Source organism: Brassica napus, chromosome C5 (genome assembly GCF_020379485.1).
Source record: "Brassica napus cultivar Da-Ae chromosome C5, Da-Ae, whole genome shotgun sequence".
Taxonomy (NCBI): Eukaryota; Viridiplantae; Streptophyta; class Magnoliopsida; order Brassicales; family Brassicaceae; genus Brassica; species Brassica napus.
This window is the reverse complement of record NC_063448.1, coordinates 27729225-27753099: the sequence shown is the minus strand read 5'-3', so window position 1 is coordinate 27753099 and position 23875 is coordinate 27729225. Positions and strand designations below refer to the sequence as shown.

At 36.7% G+C, this 23875-nt stretch overlaps 3 protein-coding genes across 4 annotated transcripts; all 3 read left to right on the top strand.

Moving 5' to 3' along the window:
- The first annotated feature begins 997 nt into the window (after window positions 1-997).
- Window positions 998-5037, top strand: LOC125575482 (serine/threonine-protein kinase TIO-like). 2 transcript variants are annotated; one of them, XM_048759177.1, is made up of 14 exons: window positions 998-1454; window positions 1523-1597; window positions 1676-1756; window positions 1839-1913; window positions 2010-2102; window positions 2468-2528; window positions 2612-2696; window positions 2888-2960; window positions 3036-3287; window positions 3439-3511; window positions 3597-3753; window positions 4256-4388; window positions 4559-4729; window positions 4807-5037. In XM_048759177.1, exons 1-9 carry the CDS (start codon window positions 1086-1088, stop codon window positions 3120-3122), a joined length of 999 nt encoding a protein of 332 aa, XP_048615134.1. In that variant the 5' UTR covers window positions 998-1085; the 3' UTR covers window positions 3123-3287; window positions 3439-3511; window positions 3597-3753; window positions 4256-4388; window positions 4559-4729; window positions 4807-5037. The 2 variants fall into 2 exon arrangements, with proteins under 2 accessions (XP_048615134.1, XP_048615135.1); XM_048759178.1 differs by lacking the exons at window positions 4559-4729; window positions 4807-5037 and having other exon boundaries at window positions 4256-4514.
- Window positions 5038-11151: 6114 nt separating this feature from the next.
- On the top strand, window positions 11152-14482 carry LOC125575471 (serine/threonine-protein kinase TIO-like). The gene is made up of 7 exons (XM_048757369.1): window positions 11152-11449; window positions 11923-12830; window positions 13034-13267; window positions 13344-13487; window positions 13561-13641; window positions 13734-13922; window positions 14231-14482. Exons 1-7 carry the CDS (start codon window positions 11152-11154, stop codon window positions 14480-14482), a joined length of 2106 nt encoding a protein of 701 aa, XP_048613326.1.
- Window positions 14483-16349: 1867 nt separating this feature from the next.
- Window positions 16350-18939, top strand: LOC106402386 (sugar transport protein 9). Its single transcript, XM_013843101.3, has 4 exons — window positions 16350-16574; window positions 16651-16973; window positions 17448-18077; window positions 18170-18939. The coding sequence occupies exons 1-4, from the start codon at window positions 16439-16441 to the stop codon at window positions 18629-18631; spliced, it is 1551 nt and encodes a 516-aa protein (XP_013698555.1). The 5' UTR covers window positions 16350-16438; the 3' UTR covers window positions 18632-18939.
- Window positions 18940-23875: the final 4936 nt, after the last annotated feature.

The following is a 23875-nucleotide window of genomic DNA, read 5'->3' as shown; positions in this document are numbered from 1 at the left end:
ATATTAAGATTTAAAAATATAATATATATGATTATTTATATGATGGTACATATAAAATACTATTAATTATATGATTACTTATATGATGGTAGGTAAAAAACACTTTTAATTATATGATGACACATATATGATATTTAATAGTGACATGAAAAAATAAATAACAACATACTTTTGCAATATTATATTTTCTATCTTATTAAAGTAAAAATACTTTTGGGAACGTTTGGAAACAAGAATAACATAATTAAAAAGAAATATAATGTTGTTTGAAAATATGGATAGCAATATATTAAAAAAATGGGCTTATGTTATGAAAATAAAATTGAATTCCATTATATTTTTATAAATTAAGTGTTTGGACCAGATTTAAAATATACGAAAATGACTCAATCTAATTATTTTTTTTGCGCAACTGGTCCAATCTAATTAACTTAAAAAAATATTTTGTCTAAATTAATCGTTAAATAAAAATTCAAAACAAAAATTGATTCAAAAATATACATGTATTCAAAATTTTATTTTTACTAATGTATTTTCCAATAACCATTATAAAATTGTTTTCAATATATATATAAAATACAATACAAAGGAACTAATAGATTGAGTAAACTTTCTTTCTAATTTTTTCTATGGACCACCGAAATAGAATTAGATATACAATACTAGAAATAGCTATAATATTTGGGTTACAATATCAAATAAACAAATAAACAGTGAAACAAAAAATAATATATGAATGTATTAGTATTCCTTTATTCGTATTACAAATACAATAATAGTCGAACAATAATATATAATGGGACCATAATTTTTAAAATCCAACAATTACCAATTAGTTATGAATTTATAATGTTCATAAAAATTAAAGCAAACACATGTGCGGACGCACAGTCAATATCTAGTACTAATTATAGTTTAGTTTCATAATTTTTAGTAAAAATTGATCCGGTCCATCGGAAAAAAATTATATAATAACAAAAAAAATATTGTTTATGTATAAATAAAATGATCAAATATATAAAAAAAATTATCGATAATATATATAAATAAATTCACCGTGCGCAAAACGTGTTATCCTAGTTAAAATGGTACGAGAGATAAGTATAAACCCAAGCCCAAATACGATAAACCAAAAAAAAAAACACGTATACACTAACTCTAAAAGAAAACTTTATTATTTTTTCCCTCTTTTTGAATTTCAAAAGTTTCCTCAATTACAGAGTCTATCTGATATCCCACTGATCTGCTTCATTTCACCCTTCTCAGCGACGTATCCACTTCTATTCAACGAATCTTCGCGGTTCTATATCCGTCCCTTACTTCGCTTAAATCTTCGTTTCTCCAATCAGATCTCGTGCTTAAGTATGGGTGTGGAGGATTATCATGTGATCGAGCTCATCGGCGAAGGCTCTTTCGGGAGAGTTTACAAAGGAAGACGAAAGTATACCGGACAGGTAAAATCGATTGGTTTAATCTTGTTCCTCTGTAACTGATTTGATTCGAATCTTGGTTTTCTCACCAGACGGTGGCGATGAAGTTCATCATGAAACAAGGAAAGAGTGAGAAAGATATAGAGAGTCTAAGACAAGAAATCGAGGTTAGATACACTTCTATGGTGTGTGAGTCTTGTTGGATTTGACCTTACTTGTTTGTGTGCTTTCTGATATTGCGGAAGCTCAAGCATGGGAATATTATTGAAATGCTCGATTCCTTTGAGAACGAACGAGAGTTCTGTCTTGTCACTGAGTTTGCTCAAGTATGTTGATTGTAGTTTCCTAAATCACTGATTTATGAAGCCTGTATTTGGCACCTATATAATGGAACACTTTGTTTCACAGGGTGAGTTGTTTGAGATTCTTGAAGATGACAAGCGCCTTCCCGAAGAGCAAGTTCAAGCCATCGCTAAGCAGCTGGTAACACATTTTTCCCACATGGCTCTTATTACTATATCTGATTTTTCTATTTTCTGATTTGATAAGATAATGCCCTATACTTCTAATAAAACTCAGGTAAAATCATTGCATTACTTGCATTCAAACCGTATAATTCACCGTGACATGAAGCCACAAAACATTCTTATTGGTGCTGGGTCTGTCGTTAAGGTAATCTAGCCTCCCTTTTTCTGCTTCAGGAGTTATGCTTGAAATGCTGGTTTCTATGCTTCCCATACACATCAGCTGTTGATATTTTGATTCTTAAAGATGGAGTTTATGTTAGGTTTAAGGTTAGTATACGATTCTTCTTGAAAATGATGTATGACCTTGGAAATTTCAGTCATTGGTTGTTGAAGGAAACTCAGTTTATCATGAAAAAATTTTACATTACAAGAAGAGGATCTGGCTAGCCAGGAATCCATATGCTTAGCTAATCATAAGTGAAAACAAAAATACTTTTCACACAGCTTTGTTTCTTCCCTATCATTTCTCGTTAGCATACTTTTTTACTTGTCTACCCTTTATTTTTTCAGCTATGCGATTTTGGTTTTGCTCGAGCTATGTCTACCACTGTGGTTTTGAGATCCATTAAAGGTTAATACCTTTTATCAATCAATGAAGGAATAACTCAATAGGTCCTGCCTTGTTAATTTTCCATCAATGAAATTTTACTTCAGGCACTCCGCTGTACATGGCGCCTGAGCTTGTGAGAGAACAGCCATACAATCACACTGCTGACCTGTGCTCCCTTGGTGTTATATTGTAAGTGGAGAAAGAAACTCATTTTAGTTGTCCTGCTTCCGTTTTATATGTTATCAAAGTTACTGCATTTAGTAATTTGATGATTGTGATGGCTTTTCTTTCAGGGTTTTTAGTTTTTGCTTCATTCTTGTGTTATGCACTTTTACACCACTTGAGATGGTTCTAAATAATCTCTTGTTGTGATACGTCAGGTATGAATTATATGTTGGTCAACCTTCATTCTACACTAATTCCGTGTACGCTCTAATCCGTCACATTGTTAAGGTATATAAATCATTGCCTATTCTTGTCCATGGTCTATGCGAAGAGTTTGAGCTAACATTCTAATGAATTCATAAGGATCCTGTCAAATACCCTGATGAAATGAGTCCTTATTTCAAAAGCTTTTTAAAAGGATTACTCAATAAGGTGAAGTTTCTATTTTGATCCAAGCTACTTTTACTAGTTGATGATATTTGTGAGCTTATCTTGGAAGGGGCTAGTATGTTTGTATATTACGATGCAAAACAGGTGTCCCAAAGTCGATTGACCTGGCCTGCTCTTCTCGAGCACCCCTTCATTAAAGAATCTCTAGAGGAAGTTGCAGCCAGGGTAACAATCTAACATTGATGACTTAAATTTTGCAGCTTGTGGCTTATGTACAAAGCATTTGGCTGAAATTTACTATCTCATTCAGTAAAAACGTTTTGAAAAATGGTGTTGGAATAATTGACCATTAAGAACATTTTGAACTTGTATTTAGGAAATGCATACTGCGGTAGTTGACCATAAGGCAGCGTGGAGACTCAAAGGAAATGGAGGCCAACAGAGAAATGGTTTGACTAATATCAGTCTGTTGTTAGACTCTATCTCTTGATTATTATTATTCTTTATTAATTTTCGAGTGTTAATGTGACCCAGAAAAGTGTGACTCGGCGACCCGGCCCGTTTAAGGAAGCCTCTGCTCTAGGAATTGTAGCTGACGTTCAGTCAGATATGAAGAGTGCTGTCAAAGTAAATTCTCCCTCTCCTGAGGATTTTCTCGGATTCCCAACCCAGGAGGCTATTAAAAGTTCAGGTAACAGAAGATTTTTTTGAAAATCTCTTCTTCTTACTTTGAAAATCAAGATTTATCCAACAGATACACAGAAGCGAGCAGTGCATGCATGTCTATATGCACTTTTAAATTTATTTATGTTAATCACGTATCAGTCTAACAAACATACATTTGGATATCATCCTCTCATTGTTGGTTATTGCCCAATGCGTTTTCTTCTTAACCAAAGCATGTAGTCGGTATGGTGTATTGATTTCTAGGCCTACAAGGCTACAATTCTTAGAGCCTAATTGTTTTTTTTGTACGGTGTTATGTTATGCTTGATGTATCTTAGATCCCATGTTCTAAAGATTTTCAAATATAAACTCAGTTTACTCAGTTCTGTGTGTCTCTGCATGTCTTAAACATGAGATTCAGAAAATCCACAACATCATGATATCTGTTAAAGGAACCTAGCTGCCTTTTTGTAATGGACACATATGTCATCATAATCATTCATGCACGGGTTTTTTTCCCGCTTCAGGTGACGCAACATTGGACAAATTGGAAAATACATCTGGAACTGTTAAAGGTGCAAAAGTTATAGGTGAAGATGCTAAAGCAATGGATCTAGTTCTACTGTCACTGGAAAGATGTACAAAATCACTGTCGAAAAGGTACTTGGTGTATGGATTGTTCTTGATCACAGTTAAGGGAACATACATATGTTTTCTATGTAAAACAAACTCTAGAACAGTGTTTCAACTTTCTAGTCTTTTGATAATTTATCCTCTTCCAGTGAATTGTTGCAATTTGTGATATTCACATTTCCTTTATGGGTGCACAGGGACAAAGATCTTGCTTGCTCTATTCAGTCTCTCAGAATAATTTTCAATTTGGTTGGAGCTCGCGCAATAGATTCCGTTGAACTGATTGACAAAATAATATCTGCACTGCTAGACTATACTGACGCTCTTGTTGGGATGAAATCATCCGAGTCAACAACATAATACCAAAGGTGAATTGTCTGGAGCAAAACTTGTACTTTTTTTACTGTCAGAAATGATTTGTAACACTGGCTTATTTCTTTAGCAGAGTCTTTCAGTCACTAAAAACTTGGTAGGGCATATTGAATGAAGTAGGATACATAGTTCCTACATCAGGCACTGGACGAAACTAGTGGAAATCTTTGTACAGGTGGACCTTATTTTGGTGCACCATAGGTTATTTTGAGATCAGCTCACCCGTCTTGTAAACTTGATTTAGAACTGTAAGTTTCTGTATATTATTAATGAATAAGTGTTCCTTTTATATAGGAGTTATAAATGAAAATACAATAATAGGAAAGATTACAAATCATAAACATAAACGAATTAAAAAATAGGTAAGTTGTAGCCGCCTCTCTCTCCTCTCTAAGTCTCGCGGCCGCCTCTCTCCCTCTAGGGTTGGACAGTCTCTCTCTAAGTGTATGAGCCGGTTATGGACCGGGCCGGTTATGGACATCCACCAATTGATTTATAACACTCCCACTTGGATGCCATAACCATACAAGGATTGTAATACGCTTAATGTTGCCTCATTAAAACTTTATCAGGAAAACCCAGTGGGACAAAACCATGATGAAGGAAAAAGAGTACAACACGTACTACTCCCCCTGATGTGAACCTCAGTGGAGGTCCTTCAGCCTACGCATCCCAATCTGATGCGTGAGCTTCCTGAACGTGCAGGTAGGAAGTGCCTTGGTGAATAGGTCAGCTGAATTGTCACTGGATCGTACTTGGACGACCTGGACCTCACCGGCTTTCTGAAGCTCGTGAGTAAAGAAGAACTTATGCACTATGTGCTTCGTCATATCACCCTTTATGTAACCGTTCTTGAGCTGAGCAATGCACGCAGCATTGTCCTCATACATCACGGTTGGCTTTTTGCACTCGGCCATCCCACAATCAGCACGGACGTGTTGGGTCATCGACCTCAACCAAACACACTCGCGGTTGGCCTCATGTATGGCCAAGATTTCCGAGTGATTAGATGAAGTGGCCGCGATGGTTTGTTTCATGGAACGCCATGATATGGTCGTACCTCCATGTGTAAAGACATATCCTGTCTGTGATCGAGCTTGATGTGGATCTGATAAATAACCAGCATCAGCAAAGCCAACTAAACCATCTTTGTTATGGTTAGTATAATATAGACCCAAGTCTTTCGTTCCTTGCAGGTAACGAAGAACATGTTTGATCCCATTCCAATGCCTCTGGGTCGGACAGGAGCTAAACCTAGATAGTAGGTTCACGGCAAAGCTTATATCAGGCCGTGTGTGAGTTGCCAAGTACATTAAAGCTCCTATGGCACTGAGATATGACATTTCGGGACCTAGGTCATCTTCATCGTCCATCTTGGGACGGAATGAGTCAGTGTCCAGGCCGAGAGACCTCACCACCATGGGACTGGTCAGAGAATGGCAATCGGCCATATTGAATCTCTTGAGTACCTTTTCAGTGTATGCCATCTGATGCACAAGGATCCCATAATTTATGTACTCAAGTTGTAATCCCAAACAAAATTTTGTTTTTCCGAGATCTTTCTTCTCGAATTCTTTCTCAAGGTATTCAACTGTTTGGGAAATTGTATCCAGAGGTTCCTAGGATATTCAGATCATATATTTCGATGATTATCAATATTGTTCTCGAGAATTTGCTGTACATTCAGCTCAACACCCTCTAGTACTTTCATTATCCAGTGGACCATATAAATATGCAGTCACTACATCAGTTTGCTGCAAGTCAACTTTTCTCTCTTATATAGCCAGACTTATGAGAAATCTTAAAAGTAGTTGCATCCACCACATGGGAGTATATCTCCTCATAATCTATTATTGGTCTTTGTGAGAATCCTTGTGCAACATTAGCTTTATATCTCACGATTTCTATTCCTCACAAGACTCATTTATATCCACTGGTTTTAACATCATATGGCGTCTTAATCATATGGTCAAATACATCTTTCTTCTTTAAACTATTTAACCCCACGTTTCCATTCAATTTGTTCTACGAGTGCGCACTCTTATATTGACGTGGGTTCATGATCCTCGCTTATATTCATAAATTCAAGTGCTACCCTGTATCATCTTATGTCGACATTCCTTATTGTGTTCCATTATGTTCCAAACATGATATAATCGATTAAGATTCATTATTATCAGGACTTTTAATACTTTGCAGCTTGGCGTCCCAATCTACATTGTTTGGTACCTGTACCTTAGAGCCGGCCGGCCTTAGCTCTATGTCTGGTATGGTTTCCTTGACCTCGGATTTTTTTTTATCATTCTATGCACCTTTCTCTTTTGTTTCCGAGGATTCTTATCTTTTGGAACTTATTGGTCTATCTTTCATAAACTCTGTAGCAACTTGACGGTGTCTCTCTTGGACATCAATTTAGTTGGTGCTTTACAAGCTGGTTTATATATGACTTAGTCATTCTTTTTCGGGTCAACAAATGTGTCTGACATTTGATTAGCTAGATTTGTAAATGTATAATCTTTGGACGTCTATTTCACATTCTTTAGTCCAAGGATCTTGCCAACACAATGATGGTCGATGCCATTCTGTTTCTCTTACCAGCTTATTATTTTCTCCCCCTAATGTTGGATAGTCGGATCCATTAAACTTTCAATCCGTGTTCTTGGCCAATAAATAGATCACCCATATTTGGCTCAAGGTACTTCATTATTTGTGGGAGATTCATATCCAACATATATTTCCATCCTCATCATCTTCTAAGGATCTATCTTAGACGGCACATATATTTGTGGTGGCTTATCCAAATATCTCAAGATGTTATATGCCTGGCTCATGACCCGTAATAAATTTGAGATGAGAATATCTATGCTCACTTAATGGTCTGATGCTTATTAGTTAAGATGCACGTAAATTTGTGTGTCCCCAAGCCTTGGACTGAGAGTTTGGACCTATGGGGAATGGGCCAATACAGATTTATAAAAGGATTCAGCCAAGCTATATATAGTATGGACATGTGCGAATTTGTCCTCACTGCCCCCTCATAGACATACTATAATCTTTAAGTGCTTTGGGACATCATGGCCTAATGAGTTTTTCTTGTGTTCATGCTACACAAGTGAGATTCTATGGAATAATTCTTTGTGCCCTTTCCAATATCAATTTCGCATCATGTTTTGGACCAGGATGGCCAATCCGATCATACCATAAAATGTATAATTTCGTGGGTAAACCATTCTGTTTACCATGACTATTGCCTCTATCATACTGATCTTGGCATAGTCTAGATCAATAGAGAATGCAGGTATAGTTTTTTTTAGGACTCATTATGGCTTTGGACGATTTTATACATATATCTGAAGGAACTCTTTGTTTCCTTCGCCCATTGTTTCAATATGGAAACCATTCATTCTTATATCTGTATATAATCTCAATGGATTTTTCTGGGTGAATATAAAGCATCTAAATGCTTGCCCTTATACATATCTGGCCATAGCCCTTAATGTGTACCATACCCGCAAATCATATTGGCGTTTTCAAAAATCATTCATTCATTTTATTAAGTTTTAATTAAACAATTTCATAGAAATGAAAAACATCAAAACAAAGAACATAGAATTTAGATTACAAATGTCGAAATCAATCTTCAGTTTTTTTAGACAATCTGAAGTTTCATAATCCATAAGATCGTCCTTCTCATGATTGAAGTCGTTTTCATCATCTTGGTAAGTCATATGGGCTTCAGGATTCTTCCCTTTCAAGCTCTCTTGATAGAGGTCAACTAGATGCTTGGGAATCCTACAAGTCTTAGCCCAATGATTGCTCATTCCACATCTATGGCACACGTATTTCTCTGATTTAGTCGAGTGTTGGGGTTTGAAAGAAGATCCACGGCCACGACCATGGCCTCGTCCAAATGAGCCACGGTCCCGTCCATGGTCTCGACCATTTCCTCGCCCGCGGCCAAAGGATCTTCGACCGTGGCTACGTCCGTTCGATTTGTCTCGACCATGGCCATGCTGGCCGTTTCCTTGGACGTGGTTGGACTTTTTATTCTCCTCTGTAGCGTGTGCATCAGGTAGTCGAGCTGATCCAAGTGGTCTTATCTGACTGTTTCTCATTAGTAATTCATTGTTCTGCTCAGCGAGCAAGAGACAAGAAATAAGATTAGCATAGGTTTTGAAACCTTTCTCTCGGTACTGTTGTTGTAACAACACATTGCTTGCATGGAAAGTGGAAAAAGTTTTCTCAAGCATATCCTGTTCCGTAATACTTTCACCACACAGTTTCATTTTAGAAACAATCTTAAACAGTGCAGAGTTATATTCGTCCACAAACTTATAGTCTTGGATCCTCAGATTCGTCCAATCAAACCGAGCTTTTGGTAAGATCACTGTTCTCTGGTGATCATATCTCGATTTCAATTCATTCCAAAGATCTAGTGGATTCTCAATGGTTAGGTATTGATCCTTGAGACTCTCAGCTAGATGATGACGAATAATCAAGATGGCTCTGTAACGATCATTTTCATTGGCATTATTGTTCTCGGTAATACACTCACCGAGTCCCTTGGATTTCAGGATAATCTTAGCATCGAGTGCCCACTGAAGGTAATTGTCTCCAGATAGATTTAGGGCAGCAAAACCAAGGTTGTTGATTTTCGACATCTGAAGTTATAGATTAATATTTTTAGATCTTTTAGGAATAGTTTTTAATGTTTAAACGATTAGGGTTTTATGTTCAAACAATCAAACAAGCCTTCACAGCCAAGATCTATGCCTCACGACCAATGAGCAAGCCGCACGACCATGGATGAAAACTAGTTTGTTTTTATGCATTTAGTTTGTTGTGTAATTGCAATCCTAACATGGTTTGTTTCTATCAGTTCATGATGCAATCAAAACAAGCAAACCTATCGGCCAAGCAAAGATCAAGCCACACGGCTATTTGATTCAATTCAACACCATTCCTAGAATAAGTTCTAAGTGTAATTGCGATCAATCAATGTGATTAAGTTATGGTATGAATGCAACAAGGCCACACGGCCACGAGTATGATCAAGTCTAGAACAGTTTAACCTAATATGTAGTTTCAGATTTCGATTTTAAAATAATCTAAACTAGGTCATTAGGGTTTTAGTTTAAACAAGCCAAACAATCATATTCGAGTTTGAACAATCCTAACAATAGTTCTAGGTGATCAAATCAACCAATTAATATTCAATTTCAAATAATCAAAATCGATTTTCAGAATTAGGGTTTTAGGGTTTCGATTTTATTAACAAGCAATTTTAATTTCAGGATGATCAAATTCAATCTCAATCAATCAATCAATCAGTTTTAATTAATCAATAGTTTTCGAATTAGGGTTTAGGGATTTCAAAAATTTGATCTTAGATCAAAGGGATTTGATTTGAGATTCAAAACCTTTAAGGTTCTGATTTTAATTGATCAATGGATCAATCTCGATTTTTAGGGTTTGGGGATCGAACTTATAGAGCTTCGATTTACTCGCTTAGAGATTGATCTATTATCCTATGGCTTTCATCTTAGAGATTATATTTTAGGGTTTCATTCTTTACAATCAACCAAATTCGATTCATTATGTTCTTAGAATTCGAAATACCTTTAGTTTAGTTGTTTGTAGAAACCGGACCACCAAGAATGAACCTCGAGCTTAGACACGATCGGGACGCGAGCTGTACACGAGCTGTCTTGGACGCGAGCTGGAACGGAGTCGCGAATGGATTAGGGTTCGTCGGTATCGTCGAGTTCGGATTAGGGTTCCAAAGCAAATCGGTGCGCACTGTATCGTGCGTGAGGGCGCGTCGGTGGTCAGATCGACAAGCGGTTTGCACTGACTGATTCGTCTCGGCCAGGGCTTCGATTTGATATTTTGATCGTTTTCTGGGTCCTCACGGTTTGAGAGAACGACATTTTCGAAGTTCCGAGGCAGATTCCTTTTCATTTAGGGTTTTAGGGTTTTAGCGATTTGGTTTTAGGCTCATGGTGTTAGAGGCTATCGTGCTGATAACGTGTTGTAAACTTAAGGATTTAGAACTGTAAGTTTCTGTATATTATCAATGAATAAGTGTTCCCTTTATATAGGGGTTACAAGAGAGATAAATGAAAATACAATAATAGGAAAGATTACAAATCATAAACATAAACGAATTAGGAAATAGGCAAGTTGTAGCCGTCTTTCTCTCCTCTCCAAGTCTCGCGGCCCGCCTCTCTCTCTTTAGGGTTGGACCGTCTCTCTCTAAATGTATGGGCCGGTTATGGACCGGACCGGTTATGGACATCCACCGATGATTTATAACAACCTGTACTTATTTATTACTTCTATGTTTATGTAGGTTGTCGGATGGGAAGAAGAGGGTTCTGGTAGAATTCTATATGAGGCCTGTTTTTCCATCACAATCATGCTGTCTCGAGTTGCAGAAGATCTTAAGACTTCAACTCCTGATTCTAATTCGCAACAGATTTTGGAGCATGCTAACATGTCCTGCATAGTTGATCATTTATGTCTTTGTTTGGCTTCTTCTGGGTCGAGTTTAGCTTATGGTTCTTCACAGATGTTAGCAGCTGCCTGTGAAGCTTGTAGAGCAATATGGATTCTCATAGATACTTCAGAAACATTCGTCAAGAATGACAATGCCTACATTTTTCCTCTGGATGCCTTACAGAGCCATTGTCTCTCTCAGCTTGACCAAAGGAACAGTGAGTGGGGTCCTTTATCTGAAAAACTTGTCGATTCAGTGACAAGAACATATCTCCGATCAAAGCATGTACAAGTTGCTATCAGTCATCGCCTCCACCAACGAGTGGAGGCTCCATTAATTTCTGCAATCCAGATGATTATTTGGCTATGTTAACTTCAGAAAAAAATTGTAGGTTGTTTCTTTTTCCCTTCTTGGAACTTAAATGGAAACTTCTTCTGTGATGCATCAGCTCTTATCAAGGTGCTGCCTTCATAATGGACTTATGCCCAGCTTTCTCTGTGGTCTTCCTAGTTCTCTGTCTATTACTTCCGTAGCCAGTGGTGGAGAGGATGGAACTGTTATTTCAGAAATATTTTCTATACTATCTTACGCTACATCATCGATCAAGAACCAACAAACAGGAGAAACTAATAACTTCAAGGGTAGATTAAACAATCTGGTTGTACCATTCATGCCTTCTATTGGCAACAGTTGCCCAATGTTTGAAGCTAAGTGGGAGAGATTCAGCTCTGTTGATGATGACAACTTCTCCAAAGAAGCATCTACATCGCCTTTCTGCCATAGCCAATCATATTGCCTCAGAGGATAAAATCGAAGGTTCCCTTGAGAATCACTCGGCATCAGCTATGCTTGCTCTTGCGTCTATTCTCTCTCTTGAAAAAGGATTTTCTGCTGAATCTTCTGTCCCTGAGATGGCAATGCCTCTGATTCCTCGAGCTACTAAGCTCTGTTATCATCTGAGGCATATGCCAAGTCATGAAGGTGGAGTCATATCTCATTCTGCCAAGTGTAATCTCCCCAAATGGCACGGACTTCTAGATGGATGTGTTGGTTTATTAGAATCCAGATTAAAGTGGGGAGGACCTCTAACTGTGCAGCAGCTTGTTGCTAGTGGTACACCAATGCTTCTTATAAATCTGTTAGCTGGCACACTTTCAAATGATTCCCCAAGTGACATCAAGAACACACCCAATCGGATTGGCTTGTCCCCTCTTGGTGTTATATGGACTGTTTCGTCCATATGCCATTGTCTTTCGGGCGGCACTTTAACTTTCCGTCAAGTTCTACTGAAGACTGAAAACATGAAGCTGATTTCTTCTTTAATGTCTAATGCTTATATCAAGCTCGTAAAGAACTGGGGAGGTCCTAGTGGACGAAAAGATGGAGTCAGACAGACGATAAATGTGATAACTGATCTGCTAGCTTTTCCTTTTGTTTCTCTACAAAGTCAACCAGGTCCGTTATCTGCACCTGCCTCTGTGAACGGTGGATTCATCCTCAACATGGGCTCTCCTGGAGTGAGAGTGTGCACGGAAGATAGAGATTTGCTAAAAGCTATAAAAGAGGATATGGACAAATACATAAAAGTTCTTCTGGAGGTTAGCTATTCGATTCTGTTTCTTTCTTTGCTTGTTAATTATAATCTATCGCTTTCTTTCTCATGATTCATTAGCTGAAATCACATACTAGTAATCGTGACTAGTATTTGGGTTTCACTTTTCTCTTTGGTTCTTAATGCTAATTACTATGAAGTGTGAACTAAATATATCTGCATGGCATATGCTGGATTGATTTTTTTCAGGTGGGAGTGCCAAGTTTAATCCTTCGTTGCTTGGAGCACTTGGATTTAAAAGATCTAGTAAGGCCTGTTGCTCTTCTTGCCAAAATGGTGGGCCGTCCACGCCTTGCGGTAGAGCTGGTTAGCAAAGGTCTGTTGGATCCTAACAGAATGAAAAAATTACTCAACCAGTCTAGTCCAGGAGAAGTCATACTTGATAGTTTGATGATCATATCTGATCTATCGAGGATGGATAAGGTAAGCTTTCGAAGTTTATAAAACCAGAACAAACATCTGCTGCATTCTAATTTGGTTACTGTCGTCAACTGTGTAGGCTTTCTACAAATACATCGGTGAGGCTGCTCTTTTGCAGCCACTGAAGGAATTTCTTACTCATACGGATCCAAATATTCGCGCAAAAGCATGTAGTGCTCTTGGCAACATGTGCAAACACAATGAGTATTTCTACACTTCTCTCGTAAGTAACCTCTTACTTTGAGGCTTATGTTTTCTGTTCCTTCTTATATGGCCTGCGTGTTTATTATGTCTAGGCGGAACATCAAATCATTGGTCTCCTAATTGATCGATGTGCTGATCCCGACAAAAGAACACAGAAATTCGCTTGTTTTGCTGTAAGTTTGTCACAAATTAACAAAAACAATGTTTTATCTTTCATTTCATAATACTCTGATCAGTTTTGAAAAGAGGTTTTCTTTTTTGGCAGATTGCGAACGCTGCTTACCATAGCGACAAGCTGTACGAAGAACTAAGACCATCTATAACACAGCTAGCAAACGTTTTGACCTCAGCCGAAGGAGACAAGACGAAAGCAAACGCTGCTGGTGCATTGAGCAACCTTGTCCGAAACTCCAACAAGCTTTGCGAAGATATGGTTTCCAAAGGAGCTTTACAGGTTAAGTATCTATATATGTGTAATCAATCACGAAACTTAAAATGCTTTCGTCTCCATTTAAACATTATTTTATAGTCTCAAGTCATCCATAGCGAAAGTTTAGAAAATTGATTTGCTCAAAACCTCGGATCATCAACTTGTTCACAGAGACTTTTCAGGTCAAATGCAAGAAGCCTTGTGTTTAGTGTTGGGTCTTGTCAGGATTTTTGTGTTCATTTAGCCTTCTCAGGCATGAAACTGGTGTCTTTTTTTGGGTCAACGAAATTGGTGTCTAATTTCTCGTATTATGTGGGGATTTTGTGATGCAGACGTTCCTGAAGTTCGTCGCGGATTGCTCAGCTTTTTCCCTTAACGCGGGAAAGAAAGAGACAGCAAGTGTGTCACCTTTCGAGATCGCACTCTTATCGTTAGCTAAAATGTGTTCGAACCACCAGATTTGCAGACAGTTCGTGAAGTCATCAGAGTTTTTGCCGGTCATAGCGAGGCTTAAACATTCCCCTGAGACTGACATTGCTAACTATGCTTCAGTTATTGTCGCCAAAGCCGGTGGTGATTCTTAAAGAAAAAAAAAGAGACGATCAAAACCGATATAATCATGTAAGAGCGATTGAATTGGTATTAGTCTGGTTTGATTTCTTGTAAACCTACCAACTCAAACATGCAAATACTTAGTCAGACGTCAGTTAACTGGACATTTTACCCGGACTCGAAATCCAAACAAGAACTGACTAGAAAAAAAGCTCAAATCAAAACTAATCTGGAACCTTTTCTTTGTCACCAAAACAATTATATTAATCAAAACGCCCAATAAAAGACAATCGGAGGTGAATTCAACGGCAAACTTATAAATATAAAAGGCTATTACAACAAAATTAGAGATAGATGTGTTCATGGGGTGAAAGAACCCGAAAGACGCTTCACTTGAGACCTGAAAGCTAATGTTCAAAAGAACATATGATAGTCGAATAAAATAACGTTGATGCACAAGCAAACAGCTGAAATGTTGACCGGCAAAAACTTCTGATGAGAAACTCTAGAACGGTAGGTAACATCAGAAGTTAGAAGTCCAAACTGACTTGATTTTATACGCTAACGCTCAAGCGTGATGGACCCGAGAATACCATTGAGAAACTACAATTGGCTATGTAATACATATATGGATCATAAACTCCTCTAGCTGAAAGATTCAGACACCATAAGAACCAACCCAAGTAAGTACGATCCAAGCCCGCAATGATTTTATATGTTCTTTTTTTTTTTATGTTTTGTTTATGGTTGCAATGATTTTATATTTGTAAATTTCAATGTATTCTAAAGTAGATTTTTCCTAATATATAGAGTAAAAATAAAAATTTTCCTAAATATAAATGACTTTTAGCCAATACTTTGTTTGACAATATCTAGTTTGAATATTTTTCAATGCGAGGTGTCCAAATTATGTTCTTTGATGATGGTTTTTTTTAGGTCTGCCACTCCGGTTTACCAAAACCAAACCGAGTCGGTTTTGGTTATCGGTTAACCAAAGATTTTAAAAATAATTCTGAAATAAATAAAATAACATTTCGATTAGTTCGATTCGGGTATCGGTTAATTTCAGTTTTTAATTTTAAAACCAAAAGTAACCGATTTTTTTCCGAAAAATTTGATAATTCGGTTTAAATAGGATCATTTTGGTTAAATTCAGTTAATTTGGTTCGGTTTGATTGAGTATTGATTTACATTGGTCTAATTTTGGTATAAACTAGTTTAGTTTTTGTATAATTTCTTTAATTTTTTATAAAAAAAAAAGTTTGGTTAATCATTCGGTTCATCCAAACCGAACCGAACCGGTAACCAAATTGATTTTCAAATCTTGTTGAATTAAACCAAAATCATAACCGAACATAAACCGAAAACAAACAATTTTGGTTTCAGTTCGGCTCCGTATGTTAGGTCACAATATAATTTTAACATATTCATGTCATGACTAGACCTGTAATGACTTAATGTCATAACTTAAGTCACAAGACAGTCTTATCACTGAACCAGCCTAACCGGAAATAAACTTCAAAAAGTTTATTTTTCTTACAACTTCCGTAAACTTTATATCCAATCATTTTATCAAATTCAATGCAATTATCAATTTGTTAATACAAGATTTTATTTTCGGATAGAGACTGTTGTTTTCTATCTACGTATCTCTTACACAGTCTTGTGTAATAACGAAATAAGAGCGGAAATTGTCTGTGAAGAGGAACAAAACATTCTATAAAATGACGGTCAAGTCTCCACTAAAACAGGGTTTAAAGAACATAGGTAAAAAAAACAAAACAAGAACCACTTCCCCTATTCGTAAGCCAAGATAAATCTCTAACAGTTCAGATCACAATCCATACCTAATAATAGACCACGAGAAATCTTATATTTAATAAGCTGACAAGCACCTACGTTTTGGATCACAAGCTCTCAAGTGTTTGTTGGAATAACAAAGCAAAAGGCAATAATTACTAATAAAGCAAATAATTAATAAGTGAAGAATGGCTGGAGGAGCATTTGTATCAGATGGTGGTGGTGGAGGAAGCTATGAAGGCGGAGTCACCGGCTTTGTCATTATCACATGTATTGTGGCTGCCATGGGAGGTCTCCTCTTCGGTTACGACCTCGGAATCTCTGGTCTGTAAATTTAAACATACGTTTTCTTCTTTTCTAGAAGTGGACATTCGAGTAATGTAATGTTTTTCTTGTGCAGGAGGAGTTACATCAATGGAGGAGTTTTTGAGCAAGTTTTTCCCTGAAGTGGATAGGCAAATGCACAATGCTAGGCGCGAGACTGCTTACTGCAAATTCGATAACCAACTGCTCCAGTTGTTTACGTCCTCACTTTACCTCGCGGCCCTTGTGTCTTCCTTTGCAGCTTCAGTTGTGACAAGGAAGTACGGTCGCAAAATCTCCATGTTTGTTGGAGGTCTTGCTTTCCTCATTGGTGCTCTATTCAACGCATTTGCAGTGAACGTTGCAATGCTCATCATCGGTAGATTGTTGCTTGGAGTCGGTGTTGGGTTCGCTAATCAGGTGAGTCAACATGATTCTCATGTGGTTTAGATCCGAGTAATCGGTTTCTCAATTTGGTTTGGTTTGGTTTAGTTTTTATTTTTCAGGTTTTGGAATGACTTTTATACGGACTAAAATCATACGCGATATTTTATCAAAATTATGCGGTATCTTATCTGAATTATCAAAAAAAAAAGAACCAAATCAGAAACAAACTGGTCCCGAATTTTTCGGGTATTAGCAGATTCTTAGTTTGATGATCAGATTTGAACCAAACTGAGAACTATTTGAGCAGGTTTTTCTCGGCTCTTATATAGATCCTAAAATCCGAACATGATACCTGAAACAACCAATTTGAACTGAACCAATACCCGAAATACCCATGCATAATCCTAACAACCGATTTGTCAATTTAGTTTGGTTAATTTTTTTCTTTTTCTTGTTTTGGTTTGGTTTTTATATGGCTGACTGGTATTCTTTCTTTTTCTTCATCAGTCTACTCCGGTTTACCTCTCAGAGATGGCTCCTGCCAAGCTAAGAGGAGCACTCAACATAGGATTTCAAATGGCTATTACTATCGGGATCCTCATTGCAAACCTTATCAACTACGGAACATCTCAAATGGCTAGGAACGGATGGAGGGTGTCTTTAGGTCTAGCTGCTGTTCCAGCAGTTGTGATGGTAATAGGATCTTTTGTCTTGCCAGACACACCAAACTCAATGCTCGAGAGAGGCAAGTATGAACAAGCTAGAGAGATGTTACAAAAGATTCGTGGGGCTGATAATGTCGATGAGGAGTTTCAAGATCTTTGTGATGCTTGTGAGGCTGCTAAAAAAGTAGAGCATCCTTGGAAGAACCTTTTCCTACAAGCTAAATACAGACCAGCTCTTGCTTTCTGTTCGGCTATACCTTTCTTCCAACAGTTCACTGGTATCAATGTGATCATGTTCTACGCTCCTGTTCTCTTTAAAACTCTCGGTTTCGCAGATGATGCCTCGCTCATCTCTGCGGTTATTACCGGTGTGGTCAATGTTGTCTCCACCCTTGTCTCCATCTATGCGGTTGACAGGTATGGAAGAAGGATTCTATTCCTTGAAGGTGGCATCCAAATGATCATTTGCCAGGTAAAAAAAAAAAACGAAACAGCTTCAGGTTCTGTAATGATGCTTGCGTTACCTTAACATGTATTGTTTTGATGGATCCATTGAATTTGTAGATCATTGTTGGTAGCTTGATCGGTGCAAAGTTTGGAACCACAGGATCAGGGACCTTGACACCTGCAACAGCAGATTGGGTGCTAGCTTTCATATGCATATATGTTGCAGGATTTGCATGGTCATGGGGTCCATTAGGATGGTTAGTACCAAGTGAGATCTGTCCGTTGGAAATCAGACCAGCGGGACAAGCCGTCAATGTTTCTGTCAACATGTTCTTCACTTTCCTCATTGGACAATTCTTCCTAACGATGCTTTGTCACATGAAGTTTGGTCTCTTCTACTTCTTTGGAGGTATGGTTCTGATCATGACCATCTTCATCTACTTCTTGTTGCCGGAGACAAAAGGGGTTCCTATTGAAGAAATGGGAAGAGTGTGGAAGCAGCATCCGTTCTGGAAACGTTACATTCCTGATGATGCTGTTACTGGAGGAAGTGAAGAGACTTCTGTCAAGGAGGTTTGAGATTTTCAAGAAAAGTCTAGGCATTGCTTTTTGCTTAGCCGTTGGTGTTTTGGTTGCTTTTTCAAGAGAATAAGCCATCAAGATGTGAGAATCTGCAGGCCGAGAGGACAAGATGAAGAAGAATGGAAACTGTTAAAAAAAAGTTTTATTGTTGAATTCTTTTACTTGATTCAAACCAATAAATTCAAGCAGATTTTTCTATTTTGCATCTAGTCTAGTTTGTTTGTGTGTTCATTTCACTGCCAAATGAAATTAAGTGCAAATAAAATGCAATAAACGAGTTCACCGAGCACAATACTGCAGTGACAAGTCATCGAAAGATCTATGAAAACTTTACTAAACAAAGAAAAATACGGATACAGAAGCTATAAAGCATAGATATATATGTATGTATATATATATATATATATATATATATACTTGCCTATGATGCTTGTTTGTTGCTAGATTTATACATGAAGATCAGAATTCAAGAGATTTTGTGTACATAATAAACAATGTTTAGAGACTGAGGAATACCGGTGGGAAGAGAGACGATTAAGCAAAGATATAGTGTGGTCGAGATACAGCATGTCCCTGATAAGATGCAGAAAGACATTACTTTTGAGTGATGCTGAAAGCATGGTAGGAAGGGAAACTGCTCATTGTTGCAATATGTTGCTATGCTTTGAGTTTCTTGGTTTTATTTACATGTTTTAATTTTATGTCGCAAGGTTTCGTCCTTAATGTGGATTTGGAATGTGGTTTTCTTATCAAATTTTCGAATAAATAAATTTTGTTTCCCTACGTCTTGCTTTTGAACTTGTTTGCTCCAGCGTCGTTGAGATTGGAGATGTTGTACTTTTTTCGATTATAACACATTACTAGTTAGCTATCTATTCTATTATAACTGAATTACAAAATAATATTTGTCTTTTTAACTAATTCTAACTATTTCATTTATTATATTTTCTAATTAATTCAACAACATCTATCTATCTATCTATATATATCTTTCATATATAAAGTTGAGTTTTTTCCCTTCTATGCTGTCCAAATAGGCGGACACGTCACTAATTCGAGTCTTGAGAAGCCGACACGTGTCCGCATTTAAAACGCGGCGTTTCATTAACTTGGAGTTGGAGATCATGTGGGCTTTTGGTGTAACTCATAGACATGCGGAAATATTGTCGTGTGGGTCTAGATCAAATTAAAAATAATACTTTTAACAGTATACTTTTATATTTTAGTAAGCAAATAATGCCATGTTCTTCGTCTTATGAATACGTCATAAAAACAACTCTTATGATATTGTTGATATTCAATCCGATCATACCAGTATGACAAATTAATGTAAATCAACAGAAACGAGTACAATGATTTTAATTGGATTTACATGTGTCGAAAATACAATAAAATGTTTTTATTTATTTTAATGTGCAAAATAGCCCACAAAAACCAAAAAAAACTAGATGAACCAATAGGTTTATAGTATATTAGTGAACATACATATAAAATGTATAATATTATATAGTGAATGCAAAGTTGAATTTACTAATTTGATATACATATACTGAGCATTTAACATATGAATAATGTTTTAGCAAAAAAAAACATATGAATAATTATTTTCTTTACCCATTTATATCAATTTATTTTTTAAAGTCCATAATTTCACGATAAATAGTGCTCCTATAATTATTTACTTTACCCTTTTACATCAATTTATTTTTTAAGGTCCATGATTTCACGATAAATAGTGCTCCTAACTTCTTCTTTTTTCATACAATAGCGCAAAAATATTATTATATATTACTCCTACTTAGCTATTTGAATAAACGAGCATTCTGATATTTAAAATTTTTTGAATGATTCCTTTTGTACGGTAAAGAGTTTTATTTCAAAGTATTAATACATCAATGCAAAAATATATTTCGCAAGATAATTACACGCATCTTCAGCATAAGCTATTTATTACATACGAGCATCGATTCTATAAAAAACGTCCATGCAATATTATCATTTAATTTGTATATATTTTTAATTCATAACGCAAGTTTCTACAATATTAATAACTTCTAAATTAATAGTAAAACCTATCTAATAAATTCTAAACTTATTTAATAACGATACACCATATTTAATTTAAAGAGTAACAAGGAAGTTGAAGTATGACTTTCATTAATAGAAAACTATCACATTTTAATTAAAACATATACACATACCAAACTACTCACAGTAACAAAAGGTTGTTTTGGCTTAGATAATATAAGTTTTTCCTTAACATATTTCTCTGGGATGATCATTACATAATTGTATGTTGACATCATTAATTTTATTATATTAGTTTTTTCTTCATAGAATAATGATAGTTACTGTCATTTTAATTCAGTCCAAAATATTTATTAAAAATAAGAACATGATCTCTGAATTCTATTTATTTATTTTTGTTTATAATATTGTTTTCAATCTACAATTTTTTTTAAAAATGCTTTATAAAATTAATGTAAATTTATATAAAATAGTTTTTTCTAACTTCCCGCCCGTAGGGCGGCCCGACCCTAGTATTTATATATATAAAAAAATGTTTGTCTCCCTCCTGTTGCGCCACCTCAGCATCCATGTCACAAAGTCGAGTCCTGAGAAGCCGACACGTGTCCCTTCTATTAATACTCTGCGTTTCATTTATAGAGTGGGCTGCTGCTTTCAGTTTTGTTATAGAGTTGAGCCGAAACTGAAAACATTGTCGAAGCCCAATATTGACAATCTTGCAATCATCTATTTTTAAGGTTCATGATATTCTTCAAACTCTGATTTGTTAAACCGACCATGGAGTTTCGGATAGGTTATGATAGACGAATTTTACGGCCAATCTTTGGTAAGAGCTGTCATTTGTGTCGATTTGTCTGTATTCCTTCTCGACGGCAAAGGGAAACCGGACCGTTAAGGGATGCATTCAATGTTGCCATTGACAACCTTCTTAATTACCCACCCTTCCATGTTTCCTCATTCAATGAATATCTTTTTTTTTCCAGTCGGTGAATCTTCTGGTATAAAAGGTGAGCTTGGAACCCGTGAAAATCATCATTTCATTCCACACAACCATAAAAAGAATTCTTTGAGCAGAATGTGAAAGAAGAAGGAAGAGAGGCGCACATGAGTCTCACTGGAAGAGCCTAAGCTTGATGGTCCAAGTTCGCCAGAAAATAAATTGGAAGCTCAGGTCTCGAACCTCGATTTGGTTGGTCAGACTATTGTTCTCAAAGAAGTCGACGAGAGTCACAGGAGAGTTACAGGTCGGGATCGACATCTGAGTCAAATCTTGAAAGGAGAGCTTTGATCGATTAAGGAGGTATCAGTGAGATTCGCGAATCTCTCTCAAGCTGACTCAACCGAATATGGATGTGCTTACCACGAAGATAAAATCGTCGGAGAAATACAAAAATTAGCGACGGGAGACGCATCGGGATCGACTGGATTTTTGACCATCCGGTAAGTCGGGCCTCTATAGACATGACAACAACGGAGTCGCTGATATTGTCATCGCAACAAAATCAGATAAGGAATTAGAAGCTTAGCTTAATTCAATCTCAGATGGAGACTAAAGATTGTTGGAGATGATTAGATTTGGAGTTCTGTTGAGACAAAACAGTGGCAACGGATTTGGTACTAGGATGAGCTTGGAGGTTAACGAAGATGAGGAAAGGATTAGGTATGAAGAATAGAGGAAGACGATTGCTCAAAATAAAAAGAATAGAGGAAGACAAAGGATATTTTGTTTGATTCTTGGTGTCGAAAGAGTAAAAAAAATTAGGTTAGAGTTGGTCAGATGACTGTTAGTGGGCCTCGGCTCTAGCTTTATTACAGCAGCCCACTCGAAAGCCCACTTCTAGATACCTGCACAAAGAAGAGTTTGTTAATTTTGTACGTAAAAATAGAAAAATAGGTGACTCTAAAGATGATCTTTGTAGTAACATAATTATGTTCTTTGTAGTAAAAATAGAAAAATAGGTGACTCTAAAGATGATCTTTGTAGTAACATAATTAGGGAGGAAAGTGGAGAGAGAGAGATGAAGCGCTTCTCCATACGATATGAAACGGTCTGAGTTGTTGGCTTCGTGTTTACTCCCACTGATTCACTCAACCCACTATGTTGTCTTCAATGCTTTGTTTCGATCTGTAAAGCGGTGTCTCTAATCCTATAAAAGGTAAACCTTCCTTTTCATAGAACATCATCATTTGTACTCTTGATTTCGAATACGTTTGTTGATTTTGTTTGTATTTGTGATTTTTTGTTTTCATGTTTCAATTAGATTGCATTTTACCCTAGATTGAGAAACTCGATTTTGTGTTTTAGATGAGCAGTAAAGGTTTCTTCAATTAGTTCAAAGTATTTTGCAGCTTTAGGACACATCTCAGCAGTATTATCTCAGTTTCTAAGCTCTTTCTTATATGCAAAAATGTGAACCCTTTTTCTTTGATCTCTAATTTCTTCTCTTTCTCTTTGGCACAGCTAATGCATCTGGAAATTGTTTAAGCTATCCTCCATGTCATCAAAAGGTTGGTGTTTAGATCATGAAAATATCTTCATGTCACTTTCATTGCATACAACTAAGATCCACTTTCCTCCCGATTGCAGAGAGTTCGGAATCACGGTGACTCTAAAGCCTCACCAAGTCTAAGGAGTCTCTTGGCTTATGTACAAATATCTTCTCGGCGTCAATGTCCTTCTCGGTAACTCCCCGCCCTTTTTCTTCAGATATAAACCAGAACTCAAAAACTTTTTTTAGTATGATTGCAGGTTACGAGGTACCACCACTTTGTTTTTTGAATCGCTATCTTTGTGATTGTATCTATGTTGAGACTAATCTACAGATTGAGCATATGGGGTTGGGGAAGACTCTAGAAGCAATTGTTTTTTTCTTTTGAGTAATCTGAAGTTTCTTCAAGGATTACGAGAGCCATTTTGTGAGTCAATGGGATCGGCTTCTTAAAGATTTGTCCTTTGAGCGTAACGGATGGTTGGGTGTGAGAGACAAAAGGTTCACTCCAGAACATGAAGTTCTTAGGTATGTTGGTATTGCTTTGTTTTGATCTGTAAGGCTGTGTGTAATTATATTGTTCTGTTTGTTTTGTTCCAGGAATCTTTGTTACTGTTTAGTGTGTTGTTTACAACGTATGATATAGCATTGCTGGATCAACACTTCCTTTCTCAGATTCTGTGGCAGTATACTGTAATTGATGAAGCTCAAATACTCAAGAATC